At 41.0% G+C, this 20,522-nt stretch overlaps 1 protein-coding gene and 1 long non-coding RNA gene across 2 annotated transcripts; one reads left to right on the plus strand and one right to left on the minus strand.

The window, feature by feature from the left end:
* The first annotated feature begins 610 nt into the window (after positions 1–610).
* On the plus strand, positions 611–19,650 carry wars2 (tryptophanyl tRNA synthetase 2, mitochondrial). The gene is made up of 6 exons (XM_028393909.1): positions 611–728; positions 12,151–12,411; positions 15,282–15,362; positions 16,442–16,524; positions 16,886–17,004; positions 18,888–19,650. The coding sequence occupies exons 1-6, from the start codon at positions 624–626 to the stop codon at positions 19,334–19,336; spliced, it is 1,098 nt and encodes a 365-aa protein (XP_028249710.1). The 5' UTR covers positions 611–623; the 3' UTR covers positions 19,337–19,650.
* Positions 6,629–8,101, minus strand: LOC114426478 (uncharacterized). Its single transcript, XR_003669361.1, has 3 exons — positions 7,658–8,101; positions 7,250–7,426; positions 6,629–6,795 (listed from the first exon to the last, which is right to left on the minus strand). It is a non-coding gene; the product is annotated as an uncharacterized LOC114426478 (long non-coding RNA).
* Positions 19,651–20,522: the final 872 nt, after the last annotated feature.

Consider the following 20,522-nt stretch of genomic DNA (forward strand, 5'->3'; position numbering starts at 1 on the left):
TAATAAAATCACCAAAGAAGATGAAAGAAAAAAGGGATACATTTTCAAAGGAGCAATGCTGCTTTTTTAGTTTTCCCTGAGATCCTGAGTGTTAAAGTAATAAGTAGAAGTCTGAAATAAACACCTAACTTCTGTCTGCTTTTTCAGACTGACACTTGACTGACGTGATGAGAAGTGGTGTTGGGAAATAAAACGCTCAAAAACATTATGAAACAAAACAGATGGTGGAAAAGGATATGTTGAAATAAAAATGACTGGAATAGGATTTTAAAACTGGATGGAATTTATACGAAAACATGAAAAGGAGCAGCATCATGAACTAAAATGTAAAACTGTATGAAAAATGAATGCCTCTTTACTCAGACTGCTGCATATTTGTGATTATTATTAAAACTTATTAATACTTAATACATTTTTCCTCTTAATAATAATAATAATAACTGACCAATAAATGATCGATATAGACTTTAATTTAAATTGTAAGTTATTGTTAGTATAAACCATTATCATCATGTGCCTGTTTCATAAACAACTCTTTTCTTACACCGCTTATCCTGCTTCTCATTAAATACTAACCGATTTTGTCCTTTCACAGCCACCGTAGTGTGAAGTCACAATCCAAGATGGCGCTCCCCATGCGAGCTCACTTGAAGCAAATATTCAGATTCATTCAGAAGTTAAATTCACCGAAAAGGTCCTTCTGCGCTGCGGTCTGTCTGGAAAACAAGGTACGTGCTTGGTTTAATTCAGCTCCAGCTTCGTGTGTAATGACTTCGTCCTTCTGAAACGCTGTTTTGTTAAACGTACGCTGTCGGTGTTTGTTTCCTGATGAGGAGTGCGCGGAGGTCGCTTGGTTCATTAGTTGTTTTAATTAAAAGGAGGTGTGCTGCTTGTAGGGTGGTCTGCTAAGTTAACATGCTAAACAGTTTATGTTGTGCGCTTGGTCCCTGAAATGCTTTGACTGGCAGCTGTATAACACTATGACAGTTTTATGTCTTTATTGACATTGGTATTTGGCAAACATTAGCTTGTTTTATGTACTAGTGTGTTTACTCTGCATACTGTGAAGTCGCAGTAAATAGGTAAATAGGCAAGACTCTTTATTCCTAGTCAATAAGTACAAAAATATATCTTTCTCATGAATATTAACATTTCCCTGAAATGTTTAGCGCGCCCCTGTTTCTATTTATTTATTTCCTCCCTATCAAATTTAGTTTTAAGTAAATTAGTCGGCAGAACCTTCTCATCACAGATGATGTTTTCATTCTTCTTTTTTAAACTGGTTTAATTTAACAGTGCAGTCATGATCAGGTGTGACAACAAGTGACAAGTAAAGCAGAGTTTACCTAAAAAGATGTAAAAGTCATGTATTGGTACTTTGGAAAGTTATTTAGTGTCCTCTTCAGTAATTCCCTGACCTGATCAAGGATGGCTTGTAGATGACGACTGACAGATTCATTCTATCACCTGCTGACTGTTCTGTTAAAAGAGTGTGATTCCAAATACTGTAGTCTCCTATGGCAACTTCCCAGATGGTTCTCCCTAAAAACCATCCAGTGGGTCAACCTGCAGTTAACCTGTATTTTTAAGCAGCTGCAGAATTTGAATGTCTTTGAATCAAAACAATGAATAGTGTGGATGACTGAGTGACAAAAAGCTCAAGTGTGCAGAAGTGAAATGATTGCTTTTTTTTTCCTTGGTCCAGTTCTTGTGCTTTTAAAAGTTTATATTTGGTGCATGTGGAGAATAATAGCAGAACTGCATCTGGAAGTTTTGGTATTTATGACAGCTGCACTTAATTTGACAGCAGAAGTGTTTTTCACTGTCTTAAAACCTCAACAGTAACTGTCAGCTTTGATGTCAGTTACTCAAAATCAAAGAAGGAAGTACAGATGAAAGCAAACATGTCCCCAGTCCCTTAGGGAAAGGAATTCTGGGAAATGGAGGAAATCCTAAACTGTTGAAGGAAAATGTGGTGGGAAAGAACTTGAATTAAATGTTCTTATTAGTAGACTTGATTGGCTCAGAGTTTATAAACCCATAAAATCATTATTGATATTATTATGACTTACGAAATGTTTTGCGCTATTTATCTGTCCCAACTGCTTGTGCAGTTTGCTTTCCTAGTCTGGCATGTGACATAATTTCCTCAGTAGCAGTCATTGAGTGTACCTTCCAGAAACACACCTATTATAAGTCAGCTTAGTGTTTTCTATCATTGCACGGCTCCTTTAGAGAAGTAAATGGGGTGTTAAGGCAAACAACGAGTCTCCAGACACACATAAGAGTAACCAATTTGTTTTAGTGTAACTACGTTGCTAAATATTGAGCTGTTCTTGTATTACGGTGGAGTTTAAAACCTCACCCATCTGCCCAAAGGCCTGTTGCTGGTTGATGTATGAGCTGTAATACAGTATGCATGGTCACTGCCGCGCGTCTGTATTTGGTTAAGACAAAGTCTCAGGAGAGACCAGAGAGGTGTGCGACGAGAGGGGAGGAAAGGGTAAAAGTGGAGGGAGGGGGGGACTGAAAAAGCATCACAGCAGTGCTTCATTACCAGCAATAACATCGAAATGAAGTGTTGGTTTTCATTTGTTTTAATTTTCTCCAAATGTGGACGGCTGAGTGCAAACACCAGCATGCTCACAATGCGCCGAGGTGTGATGTGCGTCAAACATTTTGCTCTTTCTGAGGTTTTTCTGCACTGGAAAAAGTGCTCTAAAAATGTTACTAAACCACATCGTGGGATGCGTGACCTTTGTCAGATGCTTTTTATTTCTAAGGAATGTTTGTCAGTTCTGGTGTGCTTTAATAAGAAGTTTTAACACTTAGTAGCCAGGTTAGCTGAATGCTAATCTATCAACATGATTAGTTACTGGGTCAGGGCCCAGTTTTTTTTTAAATGATTAGTGTATGATTTTGTGAAGTGTAACTCTGGAAAATTTACACGACGAAGTTCAGGTTTGAAGGCTTTAAATGCTAATGCCACAATTGTTTTTCATTACCTTGGTGATTGCAGTTCTATTTTAACTGAAAGCCTGATGGAGAACTTTGAACCACATGAATGTGTAACATCTGCTACATTGCATGAAGGCAAATGCAGGCTTCCTCCCACAGCCCAAACAGAACGTTTAAATGCCCAGTGACACTGTCTCGTTGTCATGGCTGCATGGCTATTCCGTCCTGATTGTTATTCTCATGCCTGAAATTCAGGTGTTTTCCGATTTGTGTGTCTAAAAAAATATACAGTATAATTTACATAGCATAGATAAATTGTTTAGACAAAATATAAAAATACACAAAAATAGTTTAATAGGTTAAAACGCAGTGTTGTGCTTTCTTCTTAGTGTGGTTGTGTAAATGCTTTCTGTCATGTCAGTTCATAGACTTGCCTTTTTTCTGTTCAATGACAAAAAAAGTATGTGTGTGTTTAGCCTATGACAAAATGTAGGCATATTTGTTTCTGGTGGAGCTACACAAACTATTAATCTGTCTTTAAAACCAACAACTAATAAATTAGGTGTATGTATTGTACATGACATTTAGTTCTAGTACATTTTTGCACTGGAATCTGTTCCTCTTACCAACTGGCCTGTGTAAGTTTGACCCAATATGTTATAAGTTACTAAGAAAGGTTTTCTGTTTGAGGAATTCATTTGAGTCTGAGTAGAGTCATTTGTGGTTAGTTAGAAGATTGTTTGCATCTCCAGTCTTACATCACCTGTAAATATGGCGCTCCCTGTCCAGCCTTCCCTCGCCTGTGGTCCTGTTATTGGCTGATATCAGTCATGTCAGCCCGTGGCTCCAGGAAAGAGGAAGTGACTTCTAATTTGCCTCTCTGTTCTCTTCAACTCTGAATTCACTTACTCGAGTGTCAGCTAAAACCATTAGAGCAGCTCCTGCGCCACATGGGAGAGGCCAGAGAGAGCGAGGAAACATGGTCTCCCCTTTGAGGATGTTCATTAACTGCCCTATTTATTTTCAACTGTCAGAAAAGCCAGCTAATTCTCAGCAGTCCCTTCTGTGTAATTAGGTCTGTCGTAATCATTCTGCAGCCCAGGCTCTCGCTCAGATGCTGCGCACATTATCCAGTTCTTAAAGCAATCCCATATGTCAGTTTAAACCTTTTCAAAATATGATCCAGCTATGTTGAATTACAGAATCAGTCTGAAGGCACACAGCGGTACCCGGGGAGTTTTCCCACATTTTAGTTCATGCCTGATACAGTAACTTTTCTTTGGCATCTGACATTTTTAATTAAAACATAGCAAGTACCTGATATTATGCCTTTGAGCTGCACTCAAATCAACAGGCGGAAATGACTGCACTCTTCAGAGAGGCTGTTGGTGGAGGTTTGCCCTAACTGTTACCATAATTACATATTGATAAATTTATGAAGTGTGCGCTAGTTATTTTTTGCTGTCTTGTGACTTTCCTTTGTTTTTTCTCCAAGCATGATTAGCTCTGCTGTCATTCACTTGTTTCCTGTAAGTGAAATAAAATTCAACATGTCCATTGTCAACACCGAAGGAAAAGGAAGTGGTTTAATGAAGCTATTTGAAACAGTTTGAACGGCCCCACTGCATGGAAACAAGTAGCTCTGGCATGAATGTGTTTATTTAACACAGAAAAAGTTACATATAAATTGAGCTGGTTTTGGCTTTTCCAGCTGCACACAGCTGCTCTACACATGATCACAGACATGGAGACAGACTGGTTTGGTTTCCACAGGTCTGAACCTACAGTCAATTTTAGTCACTGGTTTTGAGCTGATTAGTTTATTTGGCATAGAAAATAGATTTAAAAACACTGACCTGTCTGCAAAAGTCAAAAATGTTCAGTGTTGGGTTTTTTCTGTTGTACTGGTTGAATGTATGCAGTCAAATTCTAGTGTGTGCTTTGTGATTGTCACAGCAATACATAAGTACAGTTTTAAGTGTTTTAGCATTTGATATAAACTCTGTTGTACTTGAAACAAAAGGTGTGTAGTGTTTAGCTTTAATGCTCATTTAAAGAGCAGCTATTATTTGTATATTCTGATATTTTTGATCATCTTCTTGGTTACATTTTGTTTGTGTGGTTATGAGCCAGGTGTGCATGTTTCAGTTTCATGGTTTGTTGATGCCGTTGATTGTATCATTGGTTGTTGTTGTTGATGTTTTTGACATATACTAATTTCTTCCTTGAGTGTGAGTGATTTCCACTCTGTGTTTGGGCAGCCTGGCCATCTGTTTTATCATTTAGAAGCTGCAAGAATTAGTGCATTAGATTCAGTATCAGATAATATCGGATAATATTGAGTTTGCAAAATAAAACTATCCTGCTGTTCAGATTTGGCAAAAGAAATGCCATGAAGCAACATAGGACTGTGCTGATATATTGGCTATGTGTTGGTCTGGTCTAGTTGGAAAATCTTATTACAACATTCTTGTGCAACACTAATTCAAAGCTTGTCTTAAATTCTGTTTTAGTTAGATGTTTTATTGTGTACCTTATAGGGTGACCATCCTTTACACATGTTGTGTATAATAACATCTGCATGTCATACAATGTTAGCATTGATACACTATCAGTTGTCAGTGTTTGTCACTTCCCATAAAGTAGAAGAGTCATTAAATGTTTAGTTTCTAATGAGCCAGATCACAGTTTCCTGTGTTAAGTAGGCACTGCTCCTCTCAGTTATCTCCCCCCAGGCTGCATTGAAGTCTGGTTCCTTCAGAAGCTGCAGCCTGTTAGGGCCAGAGGCCGAGGCTGCCTCCCCTTGCCTGGTTATTTTTGGAGCGCCGTCGGGCCCTGTCTGCGGGGAGTGCTGTTTTTGAAGGGCCTCCAGTCCCATTAATCAGCCGAGGGACCCCACGGCGCGAGCGGGCCCCGAGCCCTGGCCCGCCACACTGCAGCGTTCTGTTCCTGTACCCTCGCTCTCCGCACAGTGTGAAGCTCAGAGGAACCTCATCAATCTCACCTGTCCCACACGTCAACCGCAGATTTAATCAAACGCTCCTTCCCTTCTGTTGCCCCTCCAACACACTCGCTGGGTGGAAAACAAGAAAAAAAAGTTCTGACTGGACTATAGTCACACTTTTATTCTTATTTTCTTTTACCATGTTGCTTCTACATTCACATTTTTGCTTTTTTCCTAGCTCCAATTTTTTTTATTGCTAGTGTGTTTATAAGCATTAATGTGTGTGCATGTTTTCTCTGTGGTCATATGCACTTTGTTTCAAGCTGTGGTGTGTTCCCACATAGGCTAAACACACACATACTTTTAAGGATAGAGGGGGGCAATACGGTAAGCCCCATTTCCTGTTTGATACCTCACTGAACTCTGTTGGTTGCCTGCTTTAACAGGTCCCAAAGTAAGCCAAAGACAGAGATGAAGAAAGATACACAGGAATGAGGGGAAGGAGTGTAGAGGTGTATTTCAGCATGATCTCAGCGTTAATGGGGTGCCTGGGGCGCTCAGGACAGAAGAAGAACACTGGGTCCTGTGTGTCTGACACCCTGCGGGAGAGCCGTGAAAATCTGCCATCCGTCTGCCCGTTGCGGTGCTGTGCGGACACAGTCAGATCTGGAGCGCTTTGCTAGCCCACAAAGAGCTGATGGTAATTCACAGCGGGGCAAGCGGGTACAGTCCCAGAGGTGGCTCAAGCGACGTGTTGAAATTGGCGCGGTAAAAAGGCGTCAACTGTCGTCCCCGCTTCTCAGCTCCTCGGTGAAAGAGATGTCAGTGGACCACTCTAGGACACTGAGGCTCTGATATGATGTATGAGCCCTGAAAAGCAGCCCAGTGCAGATCTGAGAAGAGAAACGCACTGTTTCAGCTGTTTCAACCAAAACCATGGCTGTGATTAATAACATTGAACGGAGTGAGGCTCTATGCCTAGACAGGCTGGAAGCTGTAACTGCTCAATAATAATAATATTGGTGAATCTCTGTCTGTTTTGAACACTGTTCCCACATAGCAGCTTTACGGAGTTCCCACAGTCATGAAAAACCTGGTAAAGTCATGAATATAAGTCTTTAAAAGTATAAAGTCAAGAGTTTCGCTAATTATACTAAATTCTGTAAGCCTAATATATGGTTGAGAGCGTCAGTAAAAAGATCAGTTGATTTATAAACAGCGCATGCCATATTTTATAAAGCAACTAGAACTAGAATGTGAGCACCACTAGTTGGATGCTGTAGAAATATGTCATTCTTATTTAAGCTGCATTTTTTTTTTTTGTAATTTTGCTGCCATTTGCTTTACTTGGTCTTTCTTCTTTTCCCTCCTTCCCTTCTTTTCTCTTATTCCATCTGCTTCTGAATTTGGACGGCCTCCATCCATGTCCAAAAGTCTGCTTATGCCTTCTTTCTTGGTGGTGATCGTGTGCTTTGCTTGTCTGTAAATACATCTGTCAGGTGGCTCTCGTGGCTTCTTGCACATCTAAAAAAAAAGAAAAAAAAGCTGACACCATTAAATGAATGGGGACAGACGTACACACCTGAAATTGGCTGCATGCATCTTTGTCCAGTTTAGATGTTTTTGGTTTCGCACATATGGGCTCATAAACCTGGCAAATGTATGCAGATTATTGATACCTTTACATTTATGCATCTGGTCCCAGTACTATTTATCACTGTTAGACATTCAAGGGTGCAATTTCATTGTGCTCACTTCAATGATAAATCCAACATTTCCCAATATGCAGTTGGCTCTGGTGATTTTGGAGCAGAAATGGAAATGCTTTCATGATATCCTGGAATGATGTTTTCTCTGAGATTCTTTTTGTCTTCATATAAATGAAGTGAATCCTCTCCAGTAGACCATTCCGTTTAATATTGCAGCTTGTGCGTTGGACCCGGTCATGTTTCTGTTTTTGATGGGCTGTCTGAAAGTTTTCTTTCCACCCGTGTTGATCCTTGATGAGAGCTGTCAAACTCATATGGACAGACACCTTTGCAGCTTCATTGCTGTTGATGTAGGCAAAGACTGAGACGTGTGCGGACGTACGTCTGTGTTTGCACATGACCTCTATCCCTATGGATATTACCACACACACCGACAAATGAACACATATTCCCGGAAAGGTAGTGCGAGTGTGAAAACATGGCCTTTTAGTGTATGTAACCTTCTAGCTGTTGGCGTTAATATCACACACACACACAGTTTTTAAATGCGTTCAGCATATGGCAGACGTGGATGAAGAAAGCTTTCGTCACCTTTGCAACGGTGTAGTATGAGCGTGCCGTGCCTGTCAGTGTAAAATATGAGGAGAGAACAAGCGGTGCTTCCCGCCATCATCAGCAGGCATCCAATGACAGAGAGAGAGAGACTGGAAGACAGATAACACTGCTCATCAGGGCTTTGCTCTTTTAATAAACTGTAACCGGACAAGAAAACAAGTTTGAATTTAGCTTGGTGTTTCTGTTACCCTGGGGTTGAGTACTTTCTTGCCACACTATCTGTTTGGCTCTGTAGGAATGTTGTTCTGTCAGCCGGAGGTCCTCCACTTTGTTCCAGACTGAAATATCCTAACTGCTGTTGGATGAATTGACACAAAATTTTGTACAGACATTCATGGCTCCCAGGTGATGGATTCTAATGACTCTGGTCATCTCTTGACATGCTTTTTAAAGCACCACTGGGAGTATAACGTTTGTAAATTTGAGCAAAATGTCTGAGGTACCATACTCAGGCATTTATCTCTTCCTCAGAATGAATTGCAATAAACTTTATCCACAGCTTTTTTTGTGTGAATGTAGTAGACCTAATACTTGATAGCAGTTCAGACTTCACCAGGTAGCTCAAAGCACTGTGATGTGATTGTGATGCAGTTATCGATCATACAAAACTTCAGGCACATATTGCAATGTCTTGTCTGCAAATTTAAAGCTTAATGCATGTTCAGATGACATGCTAGGGGCTAAAGAACATATAAACGTGGTTGTCAACCAAGGAGTTCCTGTCGATGTCATCTTGGCAGTGCTTCACTGCTCTTAACTTCTGGCTAAGCTGTCAAATTGTCATGAAATTATATGATGTTTATTTCTTCTGTAGATTCAGTTTCTCATATGGCCATCTATGAAAATGGACTTGCTTTTGGAGCCACCATCAAGTGGCCGTTAGAGGAACTGCAGTTGTTTTTCCAGCCCCAAAAACTAGCCACTTGCTCTAATCGACAGGCGTTAGTGGTTCGTTGTCAGCACACAGCAAGGAAGAAAACTAAAAACCACAAAATGTGAACTAATGAAATACAACCTGATTTGACATACCGGTAGTTAAGAAAGACCAGGCAGGTCTTCTTCCTCTCTGACCTCAATAAAAATGTCGCTGCAGATCTTCATCAGCAATAATATGATTGGTCCAAAATGTTGAAAAAAAATTACAGCTTTAAAATTTATGTATACATAAAATTGCCATGATTTCTGTTTTTTGTGTGCTGCCAAACATTAGTCCTTATTTTATGATGTTTTCAGATGTTTATTATGGTGTTATAAAGTTTTTAGCTTGAACTGCTTGAAGTGTACTTGATTTATCTGAGTGGAATTTTTTAACAAGCCACAGGGTGTCATTTCACCTCCACGATGTGAAGTCAAGCCCTCTACAAGTGTTTCACAAGTAAATGAATTAACTTGCACAGGTTTAATGTAGGACATGGTAGATGATAATATTTTATTGCTGTTGGCCCTGCTGTGCTGTATTCATTACAAACATTAATTACTTTACAACATTTGCTGTCTCCTCTGTCATCATACGGTGGTTGATTTACATCCCCGTGTAACGCACTATATTATACAGGCACATGTTTAAAGACATTTTCCTCTCAACCAAAAGTAACACAGAGGTGTCTGGTGAAGTAGCATAATGCATGTTAGCCTGTGATTGCCCAGTGGCTAGTTAGCCGTGGCGTTGACTCTCATTTGACACTCGATTGGCTCAAATGACACCATTACCATGTCTGCATTGCTAATGGCTTCCCCTGGGGGCCGGAGCAGAGGGGGAACATGCGTTTGGCGTGTCAGCTCGAGGTGAGAACACACATGAGCCAGACTCAGGGCCCCGTCCGCACCCAAATCAATCCTGACACCTCTTAAGAGGCTCTCAGCATCAATGGCACTCCAGTGCAATTACCCCGTTGGTAATGACATAAGCACCCAGTTCCTTCCTGCCTCTCTCTTGCTGGGCAGAGAGCTGCTCCCTCAGGCCAGTAGATGAAGACTTTTTGTGGACCACGCTGGCCTCAGAGCAGTTGTTATTTGATCCCATCGGGATGAGGGATGGAGAAGCTGTGGGCCACGCTGGTGAGAGAGCCGCTGTTATCTGATCTCAGATGCTGTGCCGAGCCTGTCCCTCAGTCAGATTGAATGTGATGTAGCTCAGCAAGCTGTCAAGATAACCCACTTCTCAGCGGTGACCAAAGAGGATATCCTCTGAAAGCTTCAGGCTTTAATGATTAGTTATGATAACCTTGAAAAGTGCAGCCAGAGAACATATGATCGCCAGTCAGATTTGAGGTGATAACACAGAGATCTCAGGGGATTTGTGGCTGAAGTCTTAAAACGGGTTTCTCTGTTGAAATGTGCAGGTGTTGCTGTTTACGACCCATCTGTACAGAAAATGTCTCAGAAAATGAATCTGTGATCATTACAGTTTGCTTCATGATAAAAAGGATACTTGATCTCCTGTCAAAGAAAGCTGTTGGACAGTTATTAAATGGACTTTGTGTGTGGATGATTTGTCGGTCATTGAGCCTCTCCATTTACCTGCTCCGGTGAAAGCAGAACTCTTAAATGTTCGATCATTTAATGATTGTCAGTTGGCACCAACCACTGATGTCCTTAATGCTCTGAAGCAGGCAGTCAGTTCACTGCAGTGTACAGTCCTGCACCTCTATGGAAGCAGTGTAATCATGGCTAGAAGTAAACAGAATGCAAACATGTCTTTGCAGTAACTAAGTCATAAAAACAAAACAAAAAAAAATACAGAATCATTCAAATTCCTGTGTTTTGGGGGAAACGGGTGCTTTTTTTAAAATTAAAAACCTGATTTTCACACTTATCTGTGTATTAGCTCTAGTAAGCTCCTCCGTTTCCTGAAGGAGGTAGATCTTACCTCACGTGCCTGTGTAACAAAGTATGTTGGAAGTTTGTGGAACAGTAGCGACTAAAACAAATAATTGGCAATTGATTAGATGAACTGACGAACATAAGTTAATAGTTCAATTCAAAATCTGGCTGCCTCAAAAGTGCAAAGATTACTACCAGTTTTCTATCCTAACGTCCCTTATCGCCTTCTCTCCTTAGAGCTGGGAACTGAAACCTAGTCTCTCACTGTGGGATCTGATGTGTACCACCCAGGCGCCAAACATTTTGTCTTCTTAACAGCCCAACAAAAACACAAGTGTATGTTTCTGTGCGTTTCTACTCTGTCAAAGCTTTAATCTACTGTGTAACGGCTTTGGTGAAGAAGCCTGATTTTTTTGTGTGCCAGTGCGGTTTCATGTCTCATGACAGGTGCCGCTCTGCTTGCCCTGTAATTGTATCATGTGGTGCCACAAACAGGGGTGGTTAAGCTGCTCTCCTGGTAAGGCCAGCTGAAAGCCAGGGTTCAGTGGAGCAGGGTGATGCCAGAAGAAATGAGGTGGTCTGGCTCAAGCTGGCCCCGCAGAAAGAGAAACACAGAGTTTGCCCAGTGACACACACACACACACAATGAGGATTTTTCTATCAAACGGCATTGCTGTCTCAGCTCTTACTCTGTAAAATGGTGTCCTTGTGGTGGCTTCATAAAAATATATTTGATGTCTCTCTGTTGTGCCTCCCCCTGCTTCTCTGAGCGTCCTGCCCTGTTGTGGTAATGGAGGCCTAGAAGCTGGTCAAAATGGATGTTAAGTGATATTGTTGGCCAGGGAGGTGATGCATTCTTTGTACTGGATGTGTCTGGCAGAGAACAGAGGTGCTAGCCATGGAGTTAGCATCTCAGTAATACAAGCATGACCGCTGTTGGCCTCCAACCTGCCAATAGTTTAACACTGACACTTTAGCCTTTACAGGCTTCTTTCAAGTTGTGACTTTCTCCCCTTTTCACCTTCACCTTGCCTCCAAACATTTTAATGGCCTTCTTCTAGTCATTAGTATGCTCAGACAAACTCTCCCTCTGCCTTCTAGGAACTTCCAGGAGGTGGCCGTGTGTTCTCAGGGATCCAGCCAACTGGAGTTCCCCACCTGGGCAACTACCTTGGTGCTCTGGAGAACTGGGTGGCCCTGCAGAGCCGGTACCCATCTGTGCTCTACAGCATTGTGGACCTGCACTCCATCACGCAGCCTCAAGATCCAAAACGGCTCAGGAGCAACATACTGGACATGGCTGCCAGCTTGTTGGCCTGTGGCATCGACCCGGAGAAGGCGATCCTCTTCCAGCAGTCTCAGGTGGGTTGGAGAAGGTGGATGATGGATGGATGAGCTGCTGTTTTCCATTAAAAGCTGAAATTCAGACTTTCCTCGCTGGTGCAGTGGTTTGGTTAGAAAAATACAAAGTAAAGAAAAAAATCTGATCATTACAGGATTTTTCCTTATCTGACATTTAAACATTGCACGTTTGGTCTTCTGGATGGTATTATTTTAGGGTTGTTAAAACATTTGATCTGCTGGTTGTTCAAGAATAAAAAAAAAAATTCCTACCAATCAGATACCTGAACTTTGATTACCTTACACAGGAAGTTGCACTGTATAGTGTTGGGGTAGTTGAAAAGGTTTGTCTCAACAATAGCCACGGCAACCACTGTTTTAAAACGGTGAAGACATTTTTTTTTCCTGTTTTGTAGCCAGGGATGGCTATTACTGCTAATACCTGCCTATTAGGTGTCCTGTAGGATTAGAACACTAAATCCTCAAACTTATACCTGACTAATAAACGATTAATCAATCAATCAAAATATTTTCTATGTTTCAACTCCAGCGTTTCGAATTCTACTCCAGATGTGTTTATTCTGTGTTTTCTGGGAAATCGGTTTATTTTACTGCTGTCAACTCCCATGTTTACCTACTGACGTGCCGCCTGGCCCCAAAATGTTTATTTAATTGCTCCTGATTTTTATCTCCACTGTATGCTCTGCAAATTAAGAGACTGTAAAAATATATAAACTGAAAAAAAAACTGTGAATGCTTTCGTTGGCTGCATGAAGGAGCTGAGAAGGATAACGGCCATCCACAGCATTTTGCAACAAAATGGAGAGAGAAATCAGAATGGCTCATCCTGTATGTGTGTGTTTTCTTCTCTTAGTCCCAAGAAGTTGAAGTGTGTGTGTGTGTGTGTGTGTGTGTGTGTGTGTGTGTGTGTGCTAGGAAGAGAAAAAGAAAGAGTGTGAGACAGTTATGTTCAGTCCATCTGTTTCTTTGCTGCCTCCCTCCTCCTCTACACACACACACTTGGTCCTATTTTTATTCCTGTTTAGCTTTTTGCCACATAACTTGGCAGCGAGGCGACCCCTGTGTTGAACACGCCTGCTCCACATGTAAAAATATGATGGCTGCCCAAAGAAAATACTCGGCTTTATTGAAAAAAAAAAAGGGCCAGAATGGTGACGAGCTGAGGATTTGTGGATCTGCTAATTCACTGGCTTCGTTTTTTGGTACCCGCTGTGTTTTATAGAAGTATTAAGTAGAAATATGTAGGCCAACTGTTCACTCAATATCCGTTCTTCACAGTCTTTAGTAGATGTAGCCACGGCTGTGTGATAACACACCATGAGTCTAATGCCGATATCATCCGTAACATTAGCATATCTCTCGTTGCAGCGCATTCTCGCCGTGCACCGTGAATGGAGGCCTTGTTCCTCCCAAGCCTTTAAATATCAGGGTTTTATTGCACTTCAAACCATATCCATCCCCTTTTTCTGTGCTGTCATCAACATCTGTCCCATCTCTTGTCTGTCTGCTGCATGTAATGAATACCGCCCCACATGTTAGCCCTGAAATCCTGGTTTATGTCCCTGCTGTCAAGGTGTTGACGTCACGCTCCCCAGAATGCTTTTCAAGCAATGAGAGACACAGAGGATGGCAATATAACCAGCATCCATAAACTTTAATTTGCTCAAGCACAAGGATATTTCCTGCATCCCTCTACACACACACACACACACACATATACAAAGAGCCTCCATGAAAGCGGATATATCATGTTGGAGTTAATTTACCGCTGCCAGATGCAGCAGCTACACTGCATTTACATTCACCTCTTCATCGCTTCACAACATGTTATTAATTTATGTTTCTTTGTCATTCGGCTAACTGATTAAACACCAGTGACAGAGGGGGGAAAAAAAAACACAACCAGAACTTTAACTGTAAATTTATATCGATGCAATAAAAGATGCAGCTGTTATGTTAAAAAATGAAGTGAAGCTTTGAGCGTGTGTGGCGGAGGGTCTGTTTGCTTTTGCTGCAGTTCTAATTTATGGCAGAGATTCTTAAAATAAAGGATCAGTGACAATATAAAAGATTTCCATTCATGTTTGAACTTTTGGGATGGCTTTCGTTCTAATATTTGTCTCCACAAAAAAAATTGTTTTATGTTGAACTGTTTAATGCCCATAATAAGTTTCTTTTCTGTTATATTTTTTTAAATCCTCTTGTGGTGTGTGTCAAGCTGTCTTTGAGGACTGCCAAAGAACACAGAGAGCATTTATTATTAATTTAAAATAAAAATAAAAATGTGTGACAGGGTGCACCTGTATGTGTTAGTTGTATGACACAGAGGTGGTGCTGGCAGTGCTTATCTTTTCCACTTGGAGGCGCTATGGAGTTGCCTTCCTCTTCCTTCCTCACTGCAGCTGACCCACAAAAGCTTTTTCATCCATTCATCTGCATTTGTTTAATGTCGCTACTTAATTTACTTCTGCTGTTTCTCTCCTGACTGCGTCTTTGAAGTATTTTTTTACTAACGTACGCACGTGTAGTTTGAATGTGTATTTATGTACATATACTGTAAATTATGAAGTACAACAGTAACAATCTGTCCACAGCCAGTTCTGTACGGTTGGACAAATGTTTTTATTTATTCTCATATAAATAAATCACTTCCTGTATCCAGATTTTAAAGGATCTGGATCTTCAGCTGTGTGAAGGATCTGTGTGAATTAACCTCCGGAAATGGTCTGAATTTTATTATTGTCTTTTTTATTAAAAGTAAATTCAGACCGGCTTGTGTGATGGAGTGTGAAAGTATTAGATGGATTGCTTAGATGTGCCTTTGATAAATGTACTGACCTGTGGATGTGTCCTGTCTCTTCACCATGCAGGTGTCTGAGCACGCTGAGCTCTCCTGGATCCTGGGCTGTCTCACCAGCATGCCTCGTCTACGGCACCTACCGCAGTGGAAGGTCGGACTCTTCTGCTGCACACATGCGTTACACACATTAACTTTAGCAGACACATAATCAGCAAGACTGTCGATTGATTGATTGAGGCTATAATCAGGTGTGCTGCCAATTGTAAGAAGCTTTGATAGAACATTTTATTGTGGCAGAACTACACACGTTTATCAAATCCAGAGTTTATTTTTTTGCTGTTCTATATTCCTTCTTTCACTTACAATGAGAAAACACACAATATACTCTTTTATTAACAGTAAAACAATCATTAGAATATTTAAAAAAGATAGTTTTGTTTTTCCTGGTAGCTGTGTTTGTAGGATGGATGGAGGAGGATGAGGTTTCAAATCTGTCTCCTTTTTGATTATTTTTACTGAAGTTACACTTATTGCTTTTCTAGGTTATATACTGAAATTGTGACTAAATGAATGTTTGTGTGCAGACTGTCATTATGTAGATGCAGTCATGCCAAACACTATTTTGAATCGACTGATGTAAAATCCAACTCTGAAGCTGTGTTACTCGGTGTGGTTAGATTTTTTTTTTCACCACATCATCAGAAGCATTTATTACATTGCTGAATTTAATTAAATGGAGCGAAGCGGCCAGCTTTAAGGTCCAACATGTATTCCTGTGATTAAAGTCATTTTTCTAAAGCCAGAGGATAATTTCTTTTATAGTAGGTGGAATATCTTGTGACTATTTTTGTCAAAGGTTGGAGGTCTTGTTCTCTGGCATCACCCTCGTCCATTTTTTTTTATTGAAGTCAGTATAATTATAGTTGTTACACGGCTACAAATATTTTAAACCTGTAATGAGAGGCAGCCACTTTTTTTTTGTTTCTGGTCTTTGTTGCTGAATAGAAAACACCTTTTGTTTACCCTACAGACGAGTGGATCTCAAACACAGTGAAAAATGTCACGTGAAGTCATCCGTAGCCCGTTTGTCTGAGAGTCGATGAGTCGTAAAAGTGAAAATGGCTCTTGGTGGAGGGAAATAAAATGTTGGGCTATCCTCTGGCCTGCTTTATTTTTGCCTGTGTTTTTTTTTTCTAGCTGAACTTCCTTTGCTTTTTTTTCCCCCTCTAGATGAAGAGCAAACAGAAGAATGAAGGCAGCGTCGGCCTGTACACATATCCTGTCCTCCAAGCTGCTGATATCCTCCTCTACAAGTGAGACTTCATGCAAGTTGGATAGTTGGATGTGTTAATGCATACTGGAGTTTGTGGCTGGATCAGTGTAGATCAGTGTTTTCAACTGCACATGTAGATGTTTATCTTCAGCTGTTTCAATCTTAAACCCTGAACCTAACCTCCAGTGAACTGCAGCAGAGAAAACCTCATCATTAATGCAATCCGGGTTTTATTAAAGAAGAACATTAATGGATGACTTCCTCCTCTGTGACACATGCACATTGTTGTTGGACAGACTCTTCAGCAAGTGTCTCTAATTTGTGCTCCCATCTTGCCGTGTGTCTCGCCTTCCTTTGTTCAGTAGTTTAGGGAGTTCACGTTGTGTTGTCGTCTCTCTCAGGTCCACGCACGTCCCCGTTGGTGAGGATCAGGTCCAGCATTTAGAGCTGGCTCAAGATCTTGCTCGCATCTTCAACAACCGCTATGGAGATCTGTTCCCTGAACCTCAAGCGCTTCTAAGTAAGAAAACCTGACACAACAGCACACATACACAAATGTACACAGATTAGCAAGACATGCTGATAACATGATAGAAAGCTGATGTTTTGATAGCATGAGTGGAAATACTGCAGAGACGGTGATTATGGTAACAACATTAAACACATTTTAAATGTGTTTATTTAGCAGCTGTGTAAATGTGGTATCGCTTAGATGCTCATACTGTTTGCTGGTTTCAATTTTTCACTTCAATTTTATTTATATAGCATTTTATTTATATATATATATATATATATATAGCTTTGTTACAATTGAAGTCGCCTATGTAGGTGCTTTACAGAAACCCAGAGCCTGAACCCAGGGCAAGCACTTTAAGGGAAGTAGTGACAGGGAAAAACTCGCCTTGAAGGGTGAGAAACCTTGAGCAGGACCCGGCTCATAAGGAGGGGGTGACATTTTAATGTTTGTAAAGAAGCTTTTAAACCTTTTAAACCTTTTGTTAAATGAATTTTGTCACTGCACTGATTGAGTGTGACTGACTGTGTTGTTTTAGTTTGTGCGTCACATGTCTCTTTATGCATTTCTCTCTGTGAATTTTTTGTTAAGCAAGGCAGTCAAAACAAGTTGTTTGTCTTTAGATGAAGAGGGATTTACAGTTTATAGCATTTACCAATACCAGCAGTGATATTATTCTTTTGAATATTTTAACTTCTACAGTCTTGTCACCAGTTGGTTTGACGTGAATTTATACTCTATAGTGCTGGCAATGCAATGTGCATGTGGACATATTTTCTGTTCGTTGCAAAGTCTTGGAGGGAGTTGAACAAGAAAACATTCATATTTTCTGATTCAGCCTCTTGGAAAAGTCTCTGGAAGAACATTAAATTCGGAGAACACATAATCAACAGTTTCATCCAGGAGGTTTCCAGTCTCAGTATGAGTTATAAGTGGAGACGCCAATCAGAAATTACACCACGGTGAAGTTCGGGGAAAGATTCGAACGCTGTGTCATACAGTTTGACATTATTATTATATACACTTTTATTTTGAAATCATCACTTTGTCCTTTCCAAAACGCACTCACAGTTCTCACACACATGGGCAACATGTTCAAAGGTCCCGCCCACCTCCCTGTTTCACCCCCCCCCCCCCCCCCTTGATTATCAGCATCATAAAAGCACAAGATGGAGTCAGTCATGTGTGCAGCAACGGTTTGATTAAAGAAATATTCTCTTCCTCTTATATCAGAATAATGAAGGGATAATAGATGTCCTCAAGATGACTTGTGTGTGCATGCTTGTATGTAATCAGGAGCCCAGCAGTATTTGGCTCACACTGGTGGATCCCATCCTCATTTCTGTCTCTGGCAGAGCAGAGTTGCCAGTCACCACCTTCCCTTTGAAACCAAACCAATGGTGCTCCACATCTCTGCGGTGATAAACGGGACACATGTGGGCTGCTCGAACGGGAACAGAAAAAGAGTCAGAGTTGGAAAGATGGTGGCAGGATGAGGTTGATGCATGTAAAATGATGAATGGAGAAGGAGTTCCCACAGTGACTCCACAGTGAGATGCAACAGCTTCACATAGAAACAGAATCTTCAGCTCCGACCTTTAAAGGCCTTCTGTGTCAGATAACATTTGAATTGAAAGAATGAAAAAAGGAGCATCTGAAGTACTTGACACTTGAACTCACAGCCATCTTTACATGGAAATATTGTAAAAAGAAGTCAAGGTCCAGAGGTTGATGTCCGTCAGTGACAGACGTCTAACTTTGATGCCCAGTTAAATGAATAAATTTTGGAACCTTAATTAAAGATAGGATATCCTAAAGGCTCTATGAATAAATACATATTTTAATTTAAACATTTTTTTACATTTTCTTAATCTACTCTCTTTCCACAGGCTCTACGCGAAAGGTCAAATCCCTCCGAGACCCTTCTGCCAAAATGTCCAAGTCTGACCCCCAGGCAATGGCAACGATTACCATCACAGACTCTCCCGAAGACATCGCCTTAAAGATCCGCCGCGCTGTCACCGACTTCACCTCCGAGGTCACTTATGACCCTGAGACGCGCCCAGGTGTGTCCAACCTGGTGACGGTCCACGCCGCCATGGCGACGATCAGCGTGGAGGAGGCGGTGTCCCAGGCGAGAGGGTTGGACACGGGAGCCTACAAGAACCTTGTAGCCGAGTCTGTGATCCAGAGGTTGACGCCCATCAGAGAAGAGATCGAGAGGCTGAGGGCTGAGCCGGGACACCTGGAGGCACTGCTGGCTCGAGGGACCAGGAGGGCTCGAGAACTGGCAGCACCTGTGCTGAAAGAGGTCCGACAGAAAGTGGGTTTCAGCTGAGAGGCAGCGAGGTTGGAAAATAACCCCCGAGTTCCCTGTTAACTGCTGCTGTATCAGCTTGATTCCAAAGACTGTTTAACTTTTAAGGAAGAAAAGGTGTTTAAAGCAGTGTGGCTGCAGGGTGATGCCACTTACAGGTGACCTGTGCTTCAGTTGCCTCCTCAGGCAGTGCCCATGTGTATTTGTACAAGTTCTACATAATCATTTTTAACACTTTGTGGATTATTTATTTCCCTTTAAAGTCTGTGAATGTATTTCTTTTTTTATTGTTACCACACAGAGTTAAAACTGAAAGAATAAATATTCACATGTGGGTTTTTGTCCACTTTTGGAGTGTATTCTTCTGTCATCACAGCGGTCATTGTGGACCTGAACACCAGTTGTTGCAGGGACACGGACATCATCATCTTCTTCATCATCATCATCATCATCACACCTTGAAATGTAAATTCAAAGGTAAAAACAGACCTGGGCACTGAGGTGGAGGTGATGGAAGGGTGTGTGCACTGAAAAATTATGATTATTTCACTGTTTATTTGTTTTTCTGGGGAAAAAAGTAAGAATACATTTCTTCTGTGTTCCTGACACACAAACGCACATTATAAAAATGTAAATTCATAACTTTTTTTAATGAAAAACATTGCCTACATGCAGGTTCCCTTGGCCTTTTTTCTGCTTCCTTTGAACTTTTTCTTTTTTTAAATTCTTTTTTAAATAATCTTCTCTTCAAAGTCTCATTTCCTCTTCTTTTTAAGGTTTTTATTTGTTTTCATTTTTCTTTCTTTCTTTGCACCCTCTCATCTGCACGCCATCCATCCTCCTCATTTTCTGCTTGCACAGCTTTAATTTCTGCTCTCTGTAATCACACTTTCTTTAATTGAAAATGCACTTCTGCAGTGAGTCTCTCTCTCCCTCTCTCTCTCTCTCTCTCTCTCTCTCACTCTCACTCACTCTCTGCGGACTTGGTCTGCGCAGTAGTTTTTCCATCTCTGTGTTTACCTGGGAACTGATCGTATCCTTGCCTGGTTTGCTTCCCTTCTAGTGCACCTTATTTCTCTGTTGGCATAAGCAGCTGACGGAATATAAATAAAACATATATATAGTCTGCATACAGTGCTCGGAGCAGCAGGCTGTAAATCACTGCAGGCCGTGTGACAAATACCTGTTTCTGTTTCACAGCAGACAG

The sequence above is a fragment of the Parambassis ranga genome, chromosome 21 (assembly GCF_900634625.1).
Source record: "Parambassis ranga chromosome 21, fParRan2.1, whole genome shotgun sequence".
In the NCBI taxonomy this organism is placed as follows: domain Eukaryota; kingdom Metazoa; phylum Chordata; class Actinopteri; family Ambassidae; genus Parambassis; species Parambassis ranga.